A 22,559-nucleotide genomic window follows, 5' to 3' on the forward strand; every position below is an offset into this window, starting at 1 on the left:
TATAAATATTGACCTAGGAGCTCAGTGGTAGGGTGCTTGCCTAGCATGTTTGAGGCCCTGGGTTCCATTCCCCAAAACAAACAAACAAATGATAAGTAAATATTGACCTAGAGGTGTTAGAATACAAGAAGGTATCTTCTTGCAAAACCGCAACCTAGAGATTTAAAGGTGTATGTTTTAATTTATCATTCGTTCTTTCAACAGACTAGGCTATGTCAGTCCTCATTATTTTCATTACTCTATTCCTAACAAGACATATGTATGCCTTATGGGCGAACATTCTATGTACAGGTTCTGTATAACAGTTGTTTTTTTGCTTTTTTGTTTGTTTGTTTTGGAGAATCAGACATAGGCCTACCTATGCACTTTATGTACCTCCTCTCATTGAAACATTGAAATCTGTCACATGAAGTGACCAGTATAATCCCCATTTGTAGATAAAGAAACTGAGTTTTCTTTAAACTATCTGCAGGAGTTCACCAGTCTTTTTACAGGACAGCTAATTAGTGTTCCTTCATCATCTGGGAAAGTGTGGAGCAGGTATTTGCATCTGAGCATTCCAGGCTTCTAGTAAATATCCTATTATAAATGCTGATGCCAGGTCCTCTATATTCTGAAATAAGGATATTATGTCTTTAAAGAGCTCTAGAAATTCTAGATTACATAATCAATCCCTTCATATAGTTTTCCCTGCTAGGGGAACAAACACAACAAAAAAATCAACTGTGATTGCCAGGCTTCATGATGATAAGGAAAAGGACAGTTGCGCAGCTTCAAAATAGCCATTAATACACATTCCTCGTGTTCGAGGAGCCTCTAGTGAAAGAAGGGCCATCATTATGTGGATCCTCCTCCCAGGGACTGGACTAGGGTGCCAAAATGGCCACTGGGTCTTCCTGTTCCAATACTATAGGATGCAGGCTTCTGGGCCGGATTAAAAGAAAAAAAGCAGCTGCGGAAAAGCAGGTAACCAAGGGCAGAGGGTGTAAAGTAAAAGGACAAAGGCTTTGCCAGTAGGGACTGAGGTTCCAAGCACCGCGCACAGACACCTCACTCAGAGGGTTTGTGACCGCTGCTTCTTCTCCTGCCCCCAAGCCTCCCTGCAACCTATTACTGGTGGTGAAGTGGTTGAAGTGTTGCTGGGCAGACTTGGGAGCACCTCCTTCCTTACCTGCAAGATTCAGCAGTCAAAGTGGTGAAAAGTGAAGATGACAGGGAAATGGAAAGGAGGCATGGAAGAGCAGGAAAAGAAGTGGATTAAAAAAAAGGGGGTGGGGGGAAAGCTTAGGGTATTCTAAAGAAACTTCTGTTCTATGCTGGCGGGAACATCCAGGAATGGGAAGCTCACTCCAGCAGTCCATTCCCACCTTGGACAGCTCTGGTGGAGAAAGTCATCTTTGGACTGGGCTGAAATTTGACTTAGATAGGCCTACAGAACTATCTAATGCCTCTTCCACACGACATTCCATAGCACTTGGTTAAAATCCACAAAACCCCATTCCTATTTAGGGAGTGAGGTGGGAAGGGAAGCAAACTGATTTCATCAGACTCATAACAAGCTGAATTCTTTCCCTTGAAAATATGAAAATATTGGTGAATTTCAGAATAATAACGGGGAACACACAAAAAATGAAAAAACTGCCAGACACAGTGATGCACACACCTGTAATCCCAACAACTCAGGAGGCTGAAGCAGGAAGATCGAAAGTTCAAGGAGCTTCAACTGAGACTCTACCTGAAAATAAAAATAAAAGGGGTTGGGGAGGGGCTGTAGCTGTGGTTCAGTGGTAGCACACTTGCCTGGCATGTGTGAGGCACTGAATTAGATTCTCAGCACCGCATATAAGTAAATAAAATAAAAGTCTATCAATAACTTTAAAAAAAATTTAAAAAAAAAAGGTTGGAGAGGTAGCTCAGCTCCAAGATGATAAGCAAAGTGACAGTTGCCCAGTTTCAGAATGGCCAGTTCAATCCTCAGTAGAATTTATTTATTTACAAAAATAAATAAATTTTAAAAATTAAATAGTGCTGGGGATGTAGTTCAGTGGTAGAGCATCCTGGGTTAAATACTCAAGATCACCCCCAGCCTGAAAACAAACAAACAAACAAAAACATGTTTTTATTTTTCTAGGACTCCTAAAGCATCTGGCTAAGTGGAAACATTTTGTAGTCTGTTATTCTCAGTGGACTAACCAGAATAACTTAAGTACACAACTATTATGTGACCAGGACAGTTGCATAAGGTCCCATGCCTACAAGGGGACACTAAGTTAAAATGTTCTGTGGTCACAGTCACATCTTGGAATTCTTTTTTTTCCCTGGCACTGGAGATTGAACCCAAGGGCACTCTATCAATCACTGAGCTACAGTCATAGCCCTTTTTTATTTTTAATATTTTTAGAAATTTATTTTCTCACAGTTCTGAGACTATAAAGTCTAAGATCAGTGTGTCAGCAGGGGTAGTGTCTGGTGAGAGGGGCTCCCTCCTTGAATTGCAGACTTCTTGGTAGATTCTCAAATGTTCTTTCCTCATTGTGAATGCAAGATAGTGCATTCTAGTGTGTATTCTCTCTTATTTTTTTAACATTTATTTTTTAGTTGTAGTTGAACAAAATACCTTTATTTTATTTTTTATGTGATGCTGAGGATCGAACCCAGGTCTTCACACTGTAAGGCTAGCACTCTACCGCTGAGCCACAACCCCAGCCCTATTTTTTTATTTTTTGAGATAAGGTCTCCCTAAATTGCTCAGGCTGGCCTGGAACTTGCCATCCTCCTGCCTCAATCTCCCAAGTTGCTGGGATTCTAGGTATGTACTTCCATGCCCAGCTACACCCCAGATTTCTGTATGTGGCAAACCTGTTGGCTTAATTTTGCTGGTGGCTTCTCTCCCTTCTCTTATATACATCAACTTTGCTCAATAACCATGCCATCCAATGGACTTCTCATCATAGCTCCAGGAATCCATTCTCTTTCAGGAGATATGAGGTATCTGAAAGCACAGACAGAAGTAAGGTGACTCATCAGGTGCCCTGTAGTGTAATGGCCACAGATGCCAATGCTGAGGCTAGAAAGCCTGGCTTGAAATCCCTGTTCTGTTGCTGCCTAGTTGAGCAAGTTACTTTACCTCTTTTGTTCCTCAATTTTTTGAGGAATAAAATATTTTAATGTTTGTTTTATTGTTATGAAGATTAAATGAGTTAATCTATATAAATTGATTGGAAGAGTGACACATGGAAGCATTCAATAAGGTGGTAGGATTTTTGGTTTTGATTTTTTTTTTCCAGAGATGTTGTGATTTCCCCAAAAGGGTTTTGATTGGCTGACTAGTTCCTGATCCACTCTGACCATCCCAACACTCCCATTCTTCCACCCCCATCCTGATCTCTCATCTAGCTTTTGACAGCTGGCCTGGTGCTGAACCATTACAAACACCCTACCATCCCTGCCTAGAAAAGCATCTTATGCATGACTCACCTACTGAATATGCATCATGGAGGCAGAGCATCCCAGGCCACTTGGGTTCTGGAAAGAGAATTTCTACTTGAAAGGAAGTCAGCAGATACATTGTGCCTCCTTTTCACATAAGATTCACTCCCCTGACCTTGACTTTCAAGCTTAGGACTCCAAATTAGCCAAACCCTAGTTATGCCCAAACTCATCTATCTTGCAGGGAGAAAGAATAAGCAAGTTTCACATTCAGCTAACTATAATCTATCCTTCTAGCCTGTTATGCCTGTGTCAGACAAAAGCAAAAATGTATGCCCCACACATGCTTCTACCCATTACTTCCCAATGTTACCTTCTGTGTGCCTGACTAACTTTTTGTGATGATAGAAATGCTCTACATTTGTGTTGTCCAATGTGGTAACCACTAGCTGGGGTGCTATGAGCTTTTGAAACAGCTTATGCAATCAGGAACTGAATTTTTTATCTTATCTTGTTTTAATTAATTCTAACTTTAATGGCTCTTTGTAGCTAGTGATTACCATGTTGGACAGCTTGGCTTTAAATTGTCTATCCTTCTCCTTTTTCTTATTTGATGAGGCATTCTTGCTTTAAGATTGGGAAATAGGGCTGGGGATGTAACTCAGTGCTAAAGTACTTGCCTAGCATGCTTGCAGCCCTGGATTTTATCCCCAGATTAATAATAATAAGAAACTTCATGTCAATGCTGGTCTCACTGTGCAGTTCTCAGCTGAGTCTAAGGTAAGAAAAAAGTTCATATTCATTTCATACTCTCTTTCCCCTGTGACACCAAGGAAATCAGAGAACAATACAAGGCTGAGGGATGTGTCCTGCATGCTGGCTCTGTCCCTGATGCCTGTGTTGATCATCAGTTGCTGATTCTCTTCCTCCATGCTTGCCTCTCTGGGCAGAGATGATCATCAGTTCCTGATGTCCACCTTATAACTTTGCCAAGCACATTCTTTGGGGGTAAAAGACTAACTAAGCTCAAGAAACCTGTCCCATATCTGAAGCATAAGAAAGGGAGCTGGATTTGTAGTAGAACACAGGGAATTTGACATCAAGAAAAATGACCTGGTAATGACAGTTGTGAGACAATAGAAATAGGAAGCCAAGGCTAAATAGTCTTTCCTTGTCCTTGTCCTCTTTCTCCTCCTCTTGCTGCTGATCCTCTTCCTTTAAAGAGTCAACAATAATCATGCTCCCTTCACTAATTCCAGGAGGTAAGAGAGATCCAAAAAAACTTACAGGCTCCATGAACAAGCCTCTTCTGAGGTCCAGTGATGATCGATCCCACTGGCCCCTAGATGCCCTCTCTAAGGCTAGCTCACTGGGAGGTGGTAAGAGAGGAAGGTTCAGTACCAGGCAGACACTGCTCCATTGCTCTGAGGGGGGTGGGGAAGGCAAATCCTGGTCATCCCCTTAGTCTGTAGCCCTTTTGTATAAGTGTCTGGCAAGGGTGACGTGGAGCTGTTCCTAAGGGCACAGCTGCAGCAGTGGCCCGAGTGGAGGCAGGGCCCTGGGCAGTACTGCCTCCCAGATCCTCCCTTCAAGCTTCCCAGGGGTAAGGGACATGCAGCCCAAGGGTCTTTGCTTGGCCTGACCCCATCAAGGGGACTCTCTGTCCCCAGTAACAGCAGAGATGGCAGGTTTATCAAGCTTCTCTCTACCCAACTGTGTCCTCACCTTTCTCTTCCTTCAGCTGTCTTCCAGTTATGCAGGTAAGATTTGTTTATCCCTGCTGTGTGGAGTTCCAAGAACAGAAAGGGTAGTTTCCCAGGGCTCATCTCCAATCATCCTCAAACAGCTATATGAGTTATCTTTCTAAAAACTTAGATCTACTAACACAACTCTCCTCTAAAACCTCTGTGGCTCCTTTCAGAATAGAATCCAAACTGTGTGTGTGTGTGTGTGTGTGTGTGTGTGTGAATTCATACATGGCATGTTCACATGCACATGTGTGGTGCTGGAGGATCGAACCTGGACCTCAAACATGCTAGGCAAGTGCTCTACTACTGAGTTATACCCCTAGCCCAGGTTTTGATTTTTCACCTCTCAAATGGGGATAAAATTATAACTTCTTGCAGTTGCTGTTAATGTTAAATAAGATGAGATATGTAACATGCTTAGCAATGCCTGTAGTAAATTCCAAATAAATGTTGAGTTATAACATATTGTTATGTTTGAGAACTTGCCCTGCAGAATTAGGCACCAATAAGTTTTCATGGGGGAACTTTTTTATCCCACGTAGAGGAGAAATAAAAGAAACAGAAGTGGTGCTTGCTTCAGCAGCACAGCACAGCAGCATGTATACTAAAATTGGAACAATTGAGATTAGCATGGCTCCTGAGCAAGGTTGACACGCAAGTTCATGAAGCGTTTCATGTTTAAAACAAAAAGAAAAAAAGAAACAGAAAGGCTAGGGGTGTAATTCAGTGGTAGTGTAACTGTATAGCATGCATGAGGTCCTGGGTTCAATTCCAAGCACCACAAAGAAAGAAAAAAATGCTGATTTCTTTTTCTTTTTTCTTTTTGGTACTGGGGATTGAACTCAGGGGAACTCAACCACAGAGCCACATCCCCAGCACTGTTTTATATTTTATTTGGAGACAAGGTCTCACTGAGTTGCTTAGTGCCTCATCATTGCTGAGGCTGGCTTTGAACTCTCGATCCTCCTGCCTCAGCCTCCCAAGCAACTGGGATTATAGGCATGCACCACCACATCTAACTAAAATGCTGATTTCTTTAAGTGAGGATATAGCTCTGTGGCAAAGCACTTGCCTAGCATTCTTGAGGCCCAGGGTTTAATTTCCAGTACCATAAAGAAAAGAAGACAGGGCTCCAACCTCAGGGAGACCCCTGACTCACAAATAGGTCCAGTCTAGATATTCGCAGGAGAAATATTTTCAGATCTCTGAAACCAGAGCCCATCCCCAGGATCTAAGGAAGAAACCAGCCTTATCTGGTAGCTCAGAGTCTAGCTTGGAAAACCTGTCTTCATAGGAAAAAGACTTGTAGATATTAAGGCAGGGACAAGATCTGGAATGTGGTTGAAGGTACATTGAGTAAAGAAGAGTGAAGTAGAGCCACCACTAGAAGATCTTAGAGTAGAATTTGGGGAACAGGGTGTGAACAAGGACAGAGTGCTGAGAAGTCATAGAGAGTGATGAAAGCAAAACCTCTGGGGGAAAGGGGACCAGTATAGCTAGGACAAAACAGGGAGGTGCATGGGAAAACTAAACTTCAAGATACTGGACCACATTCCAAGGTAGAACCTAAAGGATTGGTGGGAATCAGAGATGGATGCTGCTGGCAAAAATGTGGGCAGCAGCTGTCAAGATGATCCCATACTAGAATATTCTGTACAAGACAATCAGGACATCTCTATGACTAGAGACTGTTTTGGTGTATGCTCAAAAGGAAAAAATGAGCTCCTCACTGACTTTTGAATTCCACTTAACAGTTGAGTGTGTTCCTCCCTTTCTTGTTCGAAACAGCTCTTCCCATGTCAAGGGCCCCTCTGACCCTCAGTTTCTTCTCTTTGGTGTCTTGGACAGGACAGTTCAGAGTGATAGGTCTAGGGCACCCCATCCGGGCTCTGGTCGGGGATGAAGCGGAGCTGCCATGTCGCATATCTCCTGGGAAGAATGCTACAGGCATGGAAGTGGGGTGGTACCGCCCCCCCTTCTCTAGGGTGGTCCATCTCTACAGAAATGGCAAGGACCAAGATGCTGAGCAGGCACCTGAATATCGGGGCCGGACAGAGCTGCTGAAAGAGTCTATTGGTGAAGGAAAGGTGACTCTCAGGATTCGGAATGTAAGGTTCTCAGATGAAGGAGGTTTCACCTGTTTCTTCCGAGATCACTCTTACCAAGAAGAGGCAGCAATGGAATTGAAAGTGGAAGGTGAGTCATCCAATGAAATACCACATTCATACCCACAAAGGAATTCACTGTAATAGGATTTGATCAATTGTGACTCCCTAGGAATGATGTTTTCCTTTAGGACAAATAAAAGAACATCCCAAAGCAAAACAGAAAAGTTCCCCTAGGATACTTAGATACATTCATTCCATCTTAGGAAGGTTAACTTAAAGATTATTCATATTTCCCTCTAGTGATACAAAATCATCATAGATGGATTATTCTGGATTTTTGCTGCCTCCATTTCTCATCTTTTCTATTTTCCTTTTTCTTTAATTTTTTTCTCAAATTGTATCCACAAATGTACACATTATATAGACTTTTATATCAATGAATAAGAACAATCATATGGATAATTATGGGCTTTTCTTTTTTATTCTTTGGTTGGGTCACACTTCTATTCTCCCTCCTGGAGAGAAAGCTCTTCTACCATAGTAATTCATATTAACTTTCTTGTTGATATTCTTTCATATATATGAAAATATATATATATTTAATATAATATGTAATATTATATAATATGTATATATGTGTATATATGTGTGTGTGTATATAATGTATATATTCACAAACCCAAGGTCACAAGGTTTTTGTTCCCTACACTCTTTAACTTGCTTTTATCATGAAATGCCTCCAAGCCATATAGTATAGTTCTAAAAAAATCTTTGTGTGTGTGTATGTGTTTGTGTGTGTATGTGTGTGTTTCATTGGGTGAGAAACATTATTGAAAGCCATATTCCTAGTAAAACATAGTACAACTAAATGAACAAGCAAAGCAGATATCTGAATATAATTACAGAAAGAGATACACCTGTAGGTTTTACCTTATTTGCTTCAATTCTGCAGAAATCCATTTTCAGTATGTTTTCTGTGATGGATGATTTTGGAGTTAGTTCATTCATTCATTCATTCCATCTTAGGAAGGTTAAAATGTGGCAAGGTGAAGTGGACAAAGGGGAAGCTTTGAAGATTAATGGCCATTTAATTAAAGAACAAAAATGTTCTGAGTTCCTGAGCCTCCAGTCCTTTCCCCTCCTCACCCTCCCTCTTCCCCCACCTGCAGTGCAAACATCAGACAATCCTTCACTTTTGTGTCTGGGCTGGGGGTGACTGTTGCAGTGTAGGAACCAGAAGATGGCATTGTGTGCTGAATAACAATGCACTATTTCTAGAAACGAACTGCAGGGACATGAAAATAGCTCTGTGTGTCACAGAATGTTCTTCAAACAGCTGTTTTTACTGGGGAATTTTTACCCACAAAGATGTCAAATAGGAAGGATTTCTGTGGTTATAGATTTTCATCCTTCCTGTTCAACAGCTTACTACTTCTGCCTAGGAACTGCCTCCCCAACTCACTCCCTGAGGCCCACCTCACCAAAAGAGAAAGGGAAAAAAAGAATTAAGAGAATAATACCCTAAAGCTTTGCCTCAGGGGAGAAAGTTTTCCTTTGAGCTGGTTTCCGCATTCCAAACCCCTCCTCCTTCTCTTGGTCTGCATACCTAAGAATTTGAAAACAGGATTGTTTTACAACTAAGTCCACTTGACTACTCTGAGGAGCCCGGAAGTGAAACAAATATAGGAATGAATGCAGTAACCATGTTTTTTAAATATAGAAAACTCCTTCTCCAAAAAGTTTCCCATCTCTCTTTTTGACTTTTTTGATGTCATTTTACAGTCTCTAATCATTTCTTTAAACTCAATATGAAAACTTAAAAACACTTACAAAAGTATAGAGAATATCATAATGGACCTCCAAGTACTCTGCTCAGCAGTTATCAAACCAACTACAACCAGATTTACCTGATTCCTGTTCATTGCCACTCCCTAGCAACTTGCTGAAGCAAATCCCAAGCAGCATTATCATTTCATTGCTAAGTGCTTGAGAACGTATCACTCAAATATAAGAGCACTTTTTTTAAAAAGAAAACAACCACAATTCTATGATCATGTCTTTAAAAATCAACAAAAATTTCTTAGTATCATCAAATAGTGTTCTATTGTTCAAGGTGTTCAAGGTTTCCTTTCATAAATGTATTTTTACAGTTGGTTTGTTTGAGTAAGATCCAAACAGACTTTCCACATTTGTATTTGCCTATGGGGTTTCCCATAGTCTGAATTTTGCTGACTACATTCCCACATTTCTGATTAACATGCCCTTTATTTCAGGTGAACTGAGAAATCTATGCAAGATCAGACTCAGGTTTGATTTATTTTGGCATATTTCATAGAGGCTGATAATGTCTGCTTTTATCTCTTTCTATGATTCTAATCTTTTGTGAAAGTATAAGAAGTATGCAAAAAAGAAAGAAAGAAAGAAAGAAAAGTGTGCACAGTTAGCCTTCCATACCCATGAATTTCACTTCAGTGGATTGAATTACCTAGAATCAAAATTATTCAGAAAAAAAGCCAGACATAGTGGCACACACTTGTGTGTGCAACTCAGAAGGCTGAGGAAGGAGAATTGCAAGTTCAAAGCCAGCCTTGGCAACTTGGTGAAATCCTGTCTAAAATACAAATAGAAAGGGCTAGACCCTGAGTTTCAGCACTACAAAAAAAAAGAAAAGAAAAAAAAAGAAAGAAAGAAAAGAAAGAAAAAAAAAAGTTGAGGATGTAGCTCATTAGTGGATCTCCCCTGGGTTCAATCCACATACCATCATCATCATTATCATCATCATCATAATGGTGATGATGTCTGTATTGAGCATGTAGAATTCTTCTTGTAATTATTCCCTAAACGATACAGTAGAACTATTTACATAGTATTTACATTGCATTAAGTATTATAAATAATCTAGAGATGACTTAAAGTATATGGTAATGCACAAATACAAAATAAATAAAGTATATGGGAAGGGGCTAGGGGTGTACCTTAGTAGTACAGCACTTAACTAGCATGCTTAAGGCCCTAGGTTTAACCCCCAGCATGGCCAAATAAATAAAGTATTTGGGAAAATGTACATAGGTTAGTTATATGCAAATACCATGCCATGTTATATAAGGGGTTTGAACATATGTAGACTTTGACCTCCAAGGGGCTTCTGGAACAATTCCCCTGTGAATTCCAAGGGATGGTTGAACCTGCTTAATTATATAGCTACAGGTAACTTTCAATAAGAACTTAAAAGTAGCTGGACGCGATGGCACACATCTGTTATTCTAGCAGCTCAGGAGGCTGAGAAAGGAGAATTGGAAGTTCAAAGACAGGCTCAGCAAAGGCAGGCGGCGGGCGGGCAAGGTGCTAAGCAACTCAGTGAGACCCTGCCTCTAAAAGAAAATACAAAATACGGCTGGAGATGTGGCTTAGTGGCCCTGAGTTCAATCCCCATTATCAAAAAAAAAAAAAAAAAAAAAAAAAAAAAAAAAAAAAAAAAAAAAAAAAANAGGTTTGATTTATTTTGGCATATTTCATAGAGGCTGATAATGTCTGCTTTTATCTCTTTCTATGATTCTAATCTTTTGTGAAAGTATAAGAAGTATGCAAAAAAGAAAGAAAGAAAGAAAAAAAAAACCTTAAAAGTAAAGTATGTGCTGCATTTTTTTAAAATGGAGAATACAATAATAGACAAAAGTCTTGTTCTACGTTTCTTATTCCATTTCTTTTTCAAAGCTAAGCTCAGGTGTCAATTCTGTGTCACCTTCTTTGAATCTTGGTGATATTTGTTTCTTTATTCAAAACAGCTAATGGATGCTGTGCTGGGAATTGAGGATACAGCCTGGGTGGTATCAATTGTTCCTTTCAGATCCCTTCTACTGGATCAACCCTGGAGTGCTGGTCCTCATTGCTGTGCTGCCTGTGCTCCTTCTGCAGATCACCGTGGGCCTTGTCTTCCTCTGCCTGCAACACAGATTGAGAGGTACAGGACAGAGGTTGGGCCCATCAATATCCTTCCCTGTCAGTAGCTAACCTCTTAGAGTTGGGTCAGTTAACATTTCCTTTTGAGAGACTTTCAAGATCAGAATTACACAATGATAAATTTTACATCTAACCGAATGCTTTCACATGGTATAATAGGAGCTTGCATTTCCCTAGGAGGTGAATCTGACATGTAATGGCCTCATATACAAAGAGGCAACTGAAGCCAAGAGAAGTTCAGTGACTTGCTCAAATTGACACAAGTTGTAAGTGGCAGCGCTCAAACTTCTGTACCATATCCAATAGCTTCATGCATCAGGGAGAGTGAGCTTCAAAGTCAGGCAAGTCTAAGCTATTAGGAGTTTTAATGAAAATGAAAGTCCCTACCACAATAGTATGTGTTCAAAACCAGTTTCCCTCCATCTTTTCCATTCAACCCCAAGGCCTTGGGTTCAGCTGTCAATGAGGCTCTTTTTTTTGGGCGGGGAGGCATACTGGAGATTGAACTCAGGGGCACTCAACCAGCTGTATTTTGTATTTTCTTTAGAGAAAGGGTCTCATTGAGTTGCTTAGTGCCTCGCTGTTGCCGCGGCTGGCTTTGAACTTGCTATTCTCAGCCACCCAAGCCACTGGGATTATGGGCGTGTGCCACCATGCCTGGCTCAATGAGTTTCTTCTTTTGTGCCACCACTTCCATTCTGAGCCTTCTCCCCACTGCCAAAGTACAAGGACTTTGACCTATCACTTTCTCCTGCTACTAAGAGGATAAAGTAACAAGGAGGGTTTGGGTATACAAGGGAGAACAGGTATTAGTGGGATCTTGTGGGGTCTTTTCTGTCATCTTGAATTTATCTCAGATGCTCACTTCTCCCACCTGAAAACAAAACAAACAAACAAACAAAAAAACTGCCTTAATGGATCTTAGTGATTTGGAAGAATGAGAATGATGAAGTTGGGCAACTTGGGACTGAATTCTGTCTTAGGCACTGAACTATGACCAAAATTCTTCAGTTCTCCAAGCCCATTTCCTCATTTGTCAAGTAACCTTTCTCCCTCCTAAATTGTAGGGAGGATTAAAGGAGATAATGTTATGTAAAGTGCCCAATAAAGAACCAGTCACAAGGTAGCTGCTCACTAAAGATCTAGCTCCTCCCTTCCTCATTCAGATGGAAAGTGGGTTTAGATTTACAAAATGACAACCCAGTGGGGTAGAGTGACAAGGTGAACTAAGAACTACCAGAAAAGGAACAAAGAGCAGTGGGAGAGGTAATAAAGTCCTAGGATGATTTGGGGCATTGCTGTTTACCGAGGTTTTTTTTTTTGCCTGGCGGTGGGAAGTGTTGAACCCAGGAGCAATTTACCACAGAGCTTACACTCCCAGGCTCCCATTTTTTTGAGATGGAGTCTAGCTAAGGCTGGCCTCAAACTTGTAATTCACCTGCCTCAGCCTTCTGAGTCATTGGTATTAAAAGCATACACCAGGACTGGGGCCATGGCTCAGTGGTAGAGCCTAGCATGCATGAGGCACTGGGTTCGATCCTCAGCACCACATAATAATAAAATAAAGATATAGTGCCCACATATAACTAAAAATAAATATTAAAAAAAAGGCATACACCACTGTGCCTGGCTTTACTGAGGTTTTTGAGAGCTTCTTTGGAAGTTCTAGCGGGGAACATAGATACTCATGTACCCTTGACAGAAGAACATCGGGGCTCTCCTCTTCAACTGAGGGTACAGCTTCTGGAGGAAAGGGACACCTGTCTAGCCAGCTAGATCAGCTGAATCAACATTGGCAATCAATGGGGTGACAGATGTTTGCCCCTCACATCCTATTTACTGAAGTTCTGGACTAGAGAAGTCTTTTGCATTGTTTCACTATTCAACCCAGACAATATCCAGGGACAGAGCCAAACCCTTGGTTTCAAATCTAGACCTTTTCCTGCTCTCCTGAAGACACTCTTAGGCAGTAGAGAAATAGCCTGCGCAAAGGGCTACGGCACTGGGTATGGACAGACTCCTATCTAGTGCCAGAGCAGGAACTAAAAATGTTGCCTTTTTCTGTTTTAGGAAAACTTCGAGCAGAAATAGGTAAGTTCCAGCTACCCTCCCTCCTCAATTCCTCTTCAATTGGGAAATTCACTATTTATAAAACAATAACCAGCCACGAATTGTAGAGGGTCTTCCTCTCCGTGCCTTTAGTCAGAGCAGAAGTAAAATCCTATAGCTTTCCTTCCTCTCCTGGGTCAGGACTAGAACAAATTTTAAGTGATTAAATAACAAAGACTCAAGAGAAGAAAACAAAGACTCAGAGAGAAGAAAGGAGCCTCTTAGATTGCCCTATTAAATCCATTGTTATTTGTTCTTCTTTTAGAGAATCTTCACCGGACCTTTGGTAAGTACAGGTGTATCACGGCCCTCCCGGGTCAACTTAGTTTTTCAACCAGGTTCCAGTCACCTGGAGGAAAAAGAACCTTTGGTTTCTGATGGGTATTCTCCCTCTTTTTTCTATCTTTAAATATGTCATCATTTGCATCTAGGATTGGTTAAAATAGCAAATACTATTATACCATGTGCCAGGTACTATACCAACAGCTTTACAAAATTTTTAAAAATATATTTTTTAAAATATTTAGTTATACATGACAGTAGAATGTATTTTGGCAGAATATACATACATAAATTATAACGTATTCTGTTTATATTCCCACTCTTGTACTCATACATGATGTGTCGTGTATACAAATACAGGGCTAGGAAAGTTATGTCCAATTAATTCTACTGTCTTTTCTATTCCTTTACAAATGTAAAGTGTTAAATCCTTACACATTTTTCTTTTAGGAATTACAAAGGAAGGTAAACACATAAACTTTGTGTATAGTTGGAGAGGTGAAACATACTTGAAATAACAGAACAAAACAAAACACACACACATCTACTGTACTTACATGGCAGAGTGAATTTTCATAAGTGTAGACCAAGTAACCATACTCAACTAATCAGGGAAAGTTTTTTGGAGCAGTAATGCCACAAGCCCCAAGAGAAAGTTGATCCCTTGAGGATATGGTCTCTGTCTTTTTCATTTACTACAGATTGCTCTGTGCCTAAGGACAATGCCAACAGAAGAGCATCCAAATATTTGTGCTGAAATGAATGAATTTCATAGAAATTAGAAGATGGCATTAGGCAGAGCACAGGCATTCCCTATGCTGAGCAGCCTTTCCTGCTGCCTCATACACATGTACGAGCAAGAGGATCTTTATTTTGTAGGATTTTAACATCAAAGGTCTGAACTCCTTTTGTACCACGAAAGGATCCCTTCTTCTTCTTCTTCTTTTTTTTTTTTTTTTTGTTGGGAATTAAACCCAGGGCCTTGCACTTGCTAAAACAAATGCTCTACCACCAAGTCACATTCCCATCCCCAGAAAGTTTTTAAATGTACACATAACACATAGGATTACAAAGAAAATCTGTGTTGGAATACAGCCATCAACACATAAACAAACTGATATATTAACAAACGTTCCTTTAAGTAACAAAAGTAACGCATAAATACAGTAGCAGCAACTCTCAACATAAACAGCACCTGGAGATTTCTGTAACAACTCCAATGGGATGGAAAACATCTGTGATTTCCATTGGCAATGAAAGTACAGGTACTGGGATACTGTGATGTGAATAAAGACGTGGTGCTTCTCATCCAAGTTCATGGACTCCCTGGACTCTGTCCTGAGTCCTTTGGTGTTCTTGGACCAGAAGCCTCAAAAGGAGAAGGGTGAGTATGAGCAGAAATACATATTAACCCTGTTTGTTCTGATGAACAATTCAGATCCCCACTTTCTGAGGGTGCCCTGCTGGAAGATAACCCTGTTTGTAATCGTACCAGTTCTTGGACCCCTGGTTGCCTTGATCATCTGCTACAACTGGTTGCATCGAAGACTGGCAGGTGAGGTGGTGGGGAGGAGACAGTAAATAGAACCACTAAGCAGTGGGGGACCCAGGCAGCCCTGACTGGGAAACAGTGCAACCAGAACCCTGGAATTCCTCTTCTGTCCTCATGCCCATCGGCAGGCTCCTCAGAGGAGTTGCTAGGAGATTTGCTTACGAAATCTGTGGGGCCCCTCAATGGAAAGGGAAGGGTCATTTTGAGTGTCCACAGGGAAGATGTGAGAGGGGGTAGCCATCTTCCATTGATCATCTATTTCTTTCTCTTGTTTGCAGGGCAATTTCTTGAGGAACTAAGTAAGTTCTCTTCTCTTTCTTATAAACTGAGAACAAAAAGCCAGGAAAGGGAAACTGAAGCTACAAAGAAGGGGTTACTGAAGACGCCCAATCCCAGGACAGGAGGGGCTGGAAAGTATGGTGGAGGAGGACTCACCCTATGAGGGAGAGGGAAGAAGGCAGTTGTCAGATTCAAGTTTACAGGTGGCACAGAGGGAAGCTGGGCTGCTCCCATCTACTGTCTCATCTGCTCTACCCGCAGTGCCCTCCAGTAGGAATCTCCCCTCCCATTCTCAACAGCAGCTGCCCAGTGCTTCACCTCCAAGACCAACTACCAAGGCAGCCACAGAAATAAGATGACCTCAGGGGTCTTTTCATTTCCCAGATTCAGGGGTTTCATGATAGAAATTTCTGACATTGATTTTTCAAGTTATTTTCTCCTTCTTCTAGGAAATCCCTTCTGAGTGCTGTGGCATTTTGACGAGGTTGGAGGCGAGCCTGGTGGGTCCAGAGACTGATCCTTGGGGATGTCTCATCCATCAAGTTGCACACTCACTGGCCACTTCTAGGAACATTCTGAATTCAAAATAGAACTGATTTCCCTTCTGTCATCTACCTTTTTTCTTCCTTTCCTCAGCTCCTTCCCTCCTTTGCCATTTTTTTGCTTCCCATGTTTCTCCTCCTCTCCATCTTTCACTAGGAAGCCCTCTCTGGCTAAAGCCAGGTGGGTCTCTTCTTCATCAGAGGACACCTGTGCTGGAGAGTAACACAGACAGGAGGAGTTCTCCCACAAACAAGACCAAGATCCTCCTCACTGCCAATTACAGAACATCCAATTTGCAAATGGTGGTTGTTTCTTCCAAGACTGAGCCCTTATTGAGCAGAGCTGAGAGGGTAGAAGGGAAGGAATAGGAAGAGTCCAAAATATCAAAGAGGGAGCTGAATGAGCTGCAGAGTGAGGATGTAGGGAGCCCTAACCAAGACCTGGAAGTGGGGAGAGAACATAGAATACCGGCCAGAGCTCCGTCTCGTCTATGCAGCCTATGGAGGGCCACAGGAAGCAATGCATGGGAACTGAGCAGCACATCCACTTTTAGAATGGTTTCCCTTCTACTTCCACAGCTTCTCTGCATCCCTTGAACTTTCTCTCCTCTAATCCCTTTCTCCCATCTTCATACCTATCACAGTAGACATTGTTTTAGTCAACAAATACTACTTGATGATCTATCAGACACAAAGAAACAAGTTAGGTGCTAATTAATAATAATGAGTTTCTATATGCACACATCCTTTCCCTTTTCTTTGTTTATTTTATTCATCATCCATTCACCTCTCTCCCTCTACTCAAGCCTCTTGACCCTGGAGGTCAGTCCTCAGGAAAACCAAACACAAAGACCTCTGTTGCAAAGGTCATTTATTTATGTTTTGAGATCCTCACTGCCTCCTTCGCCTTGTCTCCTTTGCATGCCTTCTCCCATATTGCATCTCTCCTGGGGATATGGATTCCTGAAGATCTATTTCCTCCATGTCTCTAATCCTTCCCAGTCGCGGGGAATCATGAAAGCAGCCAAGGCTCTGGCCCAGGATTACCCAGCATATATGGGGACTGCCTAGGTACTGTTCCTTGCCTTTATAGCTCCTCCAGTGATTCAGAAGGTCCTCTTTCTCCCCAAAGCAGAGGTCACAGATGGGGCATCGGTAGATCTTTTGTTTCCAGTGAGTCTGCTGGTGCTTGGAGAGCCAGAAGGATGAGCTGAAGGACTTGCCACAATAGAAGCAGCAGGTAGGCTGCTCTGTGAGGTGAACCTTCTGGTGACTGGAGAGAGAGGCTTTGTTGGTAAAAGTCAAGGGACAATGTGGGCAAGAGAAGACCTTGAATCTTGAGGGTTGCACTGTAATAGAGTTGGATCTGGTATTCCGGTAGGAGGATCTACTGTCTGGTACTTGTGTCCTGGTCACAGAATTATTAGTTTTAAATCTGGGTTCCTGGATCCTAGCCACTGGTGCCTGGTTCACAAGTCCCTGGATGGACTTCTGTCTCGTGACAATGGGCTCCCGCAATCCAGCTGTGGTGCCTGGAATCCTCACAACATGCTTCTGGTTTCCAGCCACTGGCTCCTGGTTTTTGTGTATCTTCTGATGGCGTTTGAGCTCAGATCTGTCCCGGAAGCACTTCCCACAAACGGGGCACGAATGAGGCCGGTAATTCAAATGAACACGGCGGTGCCGACTCAGTCCAGAAGCGTCACAGTAGGTCTTATCACAGAGTAAGCAACGGAAGGGCCTCTCTCCATGATGTCTGCGCCTGTGGTGGCTGAGGGCCTTGCGGCTCCAGAACAACTTTCCACACCGGTTACAGATGTTAGTCTGCTTAGGGTTGTGAACAAACTGATGACTGGAGAGATGGCTGTGGAGGTAGGAGCTCTTTCTGAAACACCTGCCACAGGTGTTGCAGAGAAAGGGTGGTCCAGGTTGGGATGTTCGGAACATTGAGATCCTGCCAGAAGGTGGTCTCTGGCTTGTCCCTCTGTGAAGAAGGGAGACTTTCTTGTCATCACTAGCCCCCTCATTTCTTAGATTCTGACCTGGCTCTTGAAGTTCTTCTTTCTTGTCTCCTGTAGCAAATGAGGAAGTATCAATGACACAAGATTCACAAGGCGAAGGCCAGTACAACCTCTCCTTCCAGAGTGAGCCACTTCCCCTTCTGCCATCACTTTCCCACCTGCACATTTACCCCCACCCTTAAACTTCATAGGATGGAGACAAGAATAACTTTAGGCTTTTCAAATTATAAGCAAATAGGGCTGGGGCTGGGGCTCAGTGGCAGAGCGCTTGCCTAGCATGTGTGAGGCACTGAGTTCAATCCTTAGTACCGCATAAAAAACTAAACAAATAAAGGCATGCTGTCCATCCACAACTATAAAAAAAATTATAAGCAAATAAAAATTTAACTGGAATCTTCCAACAATGTCAGAGATCTATATTTTAACTTATGGCCACATTTCTTGAAATTTATTTTCTCATTCCAATATTGTCCACACTCCCACAGACACTTACTCCACAGATATCCACAAATATCCACACAATGTATAGTAATCTACCATATTTGTGACTTCAAATTTCATGGTTTCAGTTATCCACAATCAGCCACAGTCCAAAAATATTACATGGAAAATTCCAGAATTTGAGAGAGAAAAAAGACCATATTCACAGAACTTTTTTTATAAGTGTTCTATTTTACTATTATTGTTTAATGCCTTACTGTTCCTAATTTATAAATTAAATTCAGCTGGGCAAGGACTGGGAATGTAGCTCAGCAGTAAAGTGTCCCTGGTACCATTACTGAAAATTGAACCCAGAGATGCTCTGTCACTGAGCCACATCTCCAGCCCTTTTTATTTTTTTATCTGGAGACAGGGTCTTGCTAAATTGCCCAGGCTGGGCTCAAACTTGCAATCCTTCTGTCTTAACCTCCTAAGTTGGTGGGATTACAAGCTAATTCCACTGTGCCTGGTATCCACAGGGGGTTTTGGAAGACTTTCCTGTGGATAAGGGAGCACTCTACCCCCAGCCCAAGGAGGACTACTATATCATGCAAATTGGAACATTTGAGAATAAAGATATGTTATTACTAATTAAACTGGAAACCAGGCATGGTTGCTTAGGCCTGTAATCTCAGTTACTTTGGAAGCTGAGGCAGAAGAATGGCAAGTTAGAGGCCAGTTTCAGCAACTTAGGGAGACCCAAATAAAAAACAAAAAGGACTGGAGTTGTAGTTCAGTGGTAGAGAGCCCCCTGGGTTCAGTCCCTAGTGCTGCTTAATTAATCAATTAATTAATTAATTAAGTGTAATAGGAATAAAAAGGGATAGGGATATAGCTCAGTGGTGGAGGTTTGCCTAGCATGCAAGGAGCCCAGAGTTCAATCCCCAATACCTCCAAAAGAAAAAAAAAATCTATCAAGTTGGCATGAGAAGGACAGTTCTAGCAAATTGGGAGATGTAATCAGTCTGGCTTGATATCTTCTTAACTCCTTATTCTACTCCCAGGAATAAGTCTTCCCTTCTCCAATGCACCCTCAACTTTTCTCTCCTGCTTCTCTTTTCTTTTGGAAAGAAATTTTCATCATAGGGGTATTAGCTGACAAAGCTACTCAGATAAGACATTATTTGTCCTGAAAGGCTTAGACATTCATCACCAAGTCAAGGATTCAGCCTTTCATCTCCAGGTCTCTTTTAGCTCCAAGTCTAACCAGGCTGGAAAAATGGATGATATACAGAGAAACTTGATTCTCTCAGTGAGCTCTCCACCTTTCCAGGGATTGCCCTGGGCCCTTTTGATTTTGTCTCCTTTGCAACTCTTACCTGAAGGGAGGCCTTCTCTGTTTGGCTGATGGAGATCTGCCCTCTTCTGTCTCTCTTCTTGCTCAAGCTTGGTGACCACATCTGATTTAGGCAGAAATATTCCTCCTGGTAAGTGGGAATGAAAGAAAGAGTAAAGCTGGGCCCAGGCTTGGACCCTTCACATCTGGTCAACAGGTTACTTTTTGTATGCTTGTTTTAAGAACCTTAATCTGGAGGGCTCTGCACTTGATGAACAGAATGTGACAGAATTTATGATGTGCCAACTTGCAAGCTCAGGCCTTAGTAAATCGGTAGCTACCACATCCTGTCCTTTGAAACATCCTCTCAGCCAGGCACCATGGCTCACACCTGTGATTCCAGAGACTCAGCAGTCTGAGGCAGGAAGATTGCAAGTTCAAAGCTAGCCTTAGCAATTTAGTGAGGCCGTCAGCAACTTTGCAAGACCCTGTCTCAAAATAAAAAATAAAAAGGGCTGAAGGTGTGACTCAGTGGTAAAGCACCCATGGATTAAATCCCCAGAACAACAACAACCAAAAAAAAAAAAAAAAAAACCCTCTTGCAACCCATCTTCCATGCTAGAAGGGAGCTCAAGCAGCCCTATGGAAAATTCTACAGGAAGAAGAACTCAGGTTCCTGTCCAAGCTTCCAGTCAAAAGCTACTGTGAATTTATCAGCCACATGAATGAGTCATCATCAAAATGGATCCTCTAGCCCCAATAGCCACTCCAGCTATCACCATACTAAACCAAAACAAGATTTCCTTGTTGAGCCCTGCCCAGACTATAGATCTGTGAGTCAAATAAACAATTACTGATTTAAGTCCTTAAAAAACAAAACAAAACAGAATTTAATCTGTACACTTAGATGCAGAAACACATTGCAAAAGGCCAGATTCTAAGTGCCTGGCACATGAGTGACATAATAAATATAGGTTGGACGAATAGACAAATTTGCATATTTTGAGAACTCTGTCATCATGTTACAAGTGTTATGTCTGCCTTTATGCAGATTTTCATTTCTTCTCCTTTTACCCCCGAGCTTAGTGACCCAGATTTTCCACATCTGGAAGGCACAGAACTAGTTCAGTGAAGCTAACTGTGCCCAGGTAATGACTCAGGACCCCACCTCTTACCCACAGACTCCAGGTTTTTGAAGGTTTCTGACATAACAACCTGGTAAAGAGCTCTCTGACTGGCATCTAGACATTCCCACTCTTCCCAGGTGAAATTCACTGCCACATCCTCAAAGGTGACAGGCATCTGGAAGAGTAGAACAGATTCAGAGTGTGTATATACATGACACTCAAGATTCAGAGAACTGAGCCAGGCACAGTGGTGCACGCCTATAATCCCAGTGGCTCAGGAGGCCAAGACAGGAGAATCACAAGTTCAAAGCCAGCATCAGCAATGGTGAGGCACTAAGCAACTCAGTGAGACCCTGTCTCTAAATAAAATACAAAATAGGGCTGGGGATGGGGCTTAGTGGTTGAATGCCCCTGAGTTCAATCCCTGATACGCCCTCCCCTACCCCCCAAAAGATTCAGAGAACTAAAACCTAAGAGAAAAATAAAACCATGGAAGGAAGAGAGAAATTTTAAAAAGATAGGTACTAAGCCAGCAACTGTGACCTACAGAAAGGAAAGGAAAGATGCAGAAAAATGAAAAGAAGATGTGGTAGGAAAGGGAGTGGGATATGCATAATATAAATAGGAAAGAAAAGCAAAGACCCACAGGCAGGAGAATAGATGAAAGAGCTCCTGGAGAGTAGGACCTGGTCCCTCCCTCTTTCTAGCTAGTTCTCCTTACTTTCAACCACAATCTCTCTTCTTGGCTTCCTGAAGGGATGTTGCCACCCCACCCACCTAAGGGTGCCGTACCTTCTCTTCTGTGGTGTCTCTTTCTTGCTTTCTCCACTCCTGGCCTAGCCCCCAAGGAAGACTGTACTCCTTCTTGGAGCTCTCTACCTCCCCAAAACTGGGCAGATGGAGAGGCCCTGCAAAGTCTGGAGGGTTTGATATGGCTTCCCGTGACAAGCACTTCTGCTTCAAGGGACTGTCTTCTTTCTTTGTTGTGCCGTCCAAAGTCTCCTCTTTTACCATTGAGAACACCTTTGGTTCCCTCAAAGTCTGGGCTGCAGAATTCAGGGACCTGGTCATCCTTCGCTCAGCTGCCATTGTCCAGTAATGCCAGGCTGAAGGCAGGTGTCTACCTTCTATTTCAGCCTGCTTTATGGAATTGGCTGGTGCCTACCTCTAGGAACCTGAGGTCAGAGAGAAACAAAACATATGAGGAAGAAGGAGAGTAAGAAACAACTCCTTATTTGGTCAGTGAACACCAAGAGTTATTAACCCTCCACTCTGTATCATTGAAACCTATTAGCAATGCCCATTGAGGTAACAATTATTGGCACCATCTTAAAGTATGCAAATATAGAGATGCTGAGTAACTTGGAGAAGACACTCTTGATCCATGGGAAAGTTAAGTGTTGAAACCCTACTCAGTACCACTGAAAAGCATATATCTAGGGCATCCAGATCTGAATCTTCTGAATCTGTCACAAACCACCTCGAATGAGTCTCTTCATTTTCTCTGACTTGGTTTCATTGGAAATGTGAAAATAAAGAAGACATTCTCTAAGATCTCTTCCAGAGATAAATACACACACACACACACACACACACACACACACATATATATATATATATATATATATATATACACACACATATTT

The 22,559-nt window shown here is 42.0% G+C and overlaps 2 protein-coding genes and 1 non-coding gene across 3 annotated transcripts in view; 2 read left to right on the plus strand and 1 right to left on the minus strand.

The window, feature by feature from the left end:
• Positions 1–4,913: 4,913 nt before the first annotated feature.
• Mog (myelin oligodendrocyte glycoprotein) lies at positions 4,914–16,048 on the plus strand. The gene is made up of 8 exons (XM_015507470.2): positions 4,914–5,189; positions 7,026–7,373; positions 11,133–11,246; positions 13,316–13,336; positions 13,620–13,640; positions 15,075–15,191; positions 15,467–15,487; positions 15,917–16,048. The coding sequence occupies exons 1-8, from the start codon at positions 5,111–5,113 to the stop codon at positions 15,928–15,930; spliced, it is 735 nt and encodes a 244-aa protein (XP_015362956.1). The 5' UTR covers positions 4,914–5,110; the 3' UTR covers positions 15,931–16,048.
• On the plus strand, positions 5,749–5,859 carry LOC125617693. The gene has a single exon (XR_007348767.1). It is a non-coding gene; the product is annotated as a U6 spliceosomal RNA (small nuclear RNA).
• An 815-nt stretch (positions 16,049–16,863) lies between the features above and the next one.
• Zfp57 (ZFP57 zinc finger protein) overlaps positions 16,864–22,559 on the minus strand; it is a 9,258-nt gene continuing 3,562 nt past the window's right edge. The window contains exons 3-6 of the mRNA XM_015507468.2: positions 21,706–22,088; positions 20,962–21,088; positions 19,830–19,934; positions 16,864–18,081 (exon numbers count right to left, since the gene is read on the minus strand). Of these exons, the coding sequence (XP_015362954.1) occupies positions 16,901–18,081; positions 19,830–19,934; positions 20,962–21,088; positions 21,706–22,002 (1,710 nt within the window). The 5' untranslated portion in view covers positions 22,003–22,088 and the 3' untranslated portion in view covers positions 16,864–16,900. The remainder of the gene's footprint in view (positions 18,082–19,829; positions 19,935–20,961; positions 21,089–21,705; positions 22,089–22,559) is intronic.

This window comes from Marmota marmota, unplaced genomic scaffold (assembly GCF_001458135.2).
Source record: "Marmota marmota marmota unplaced genomic scaffold, marMar, whole genome shotgun sequence".
Lineage (NCBI taxonomy): Eukaryota > Metazoa > Chordata > Mammalia > Rodentia > Sciuridae > Marmota > Marmota marmota.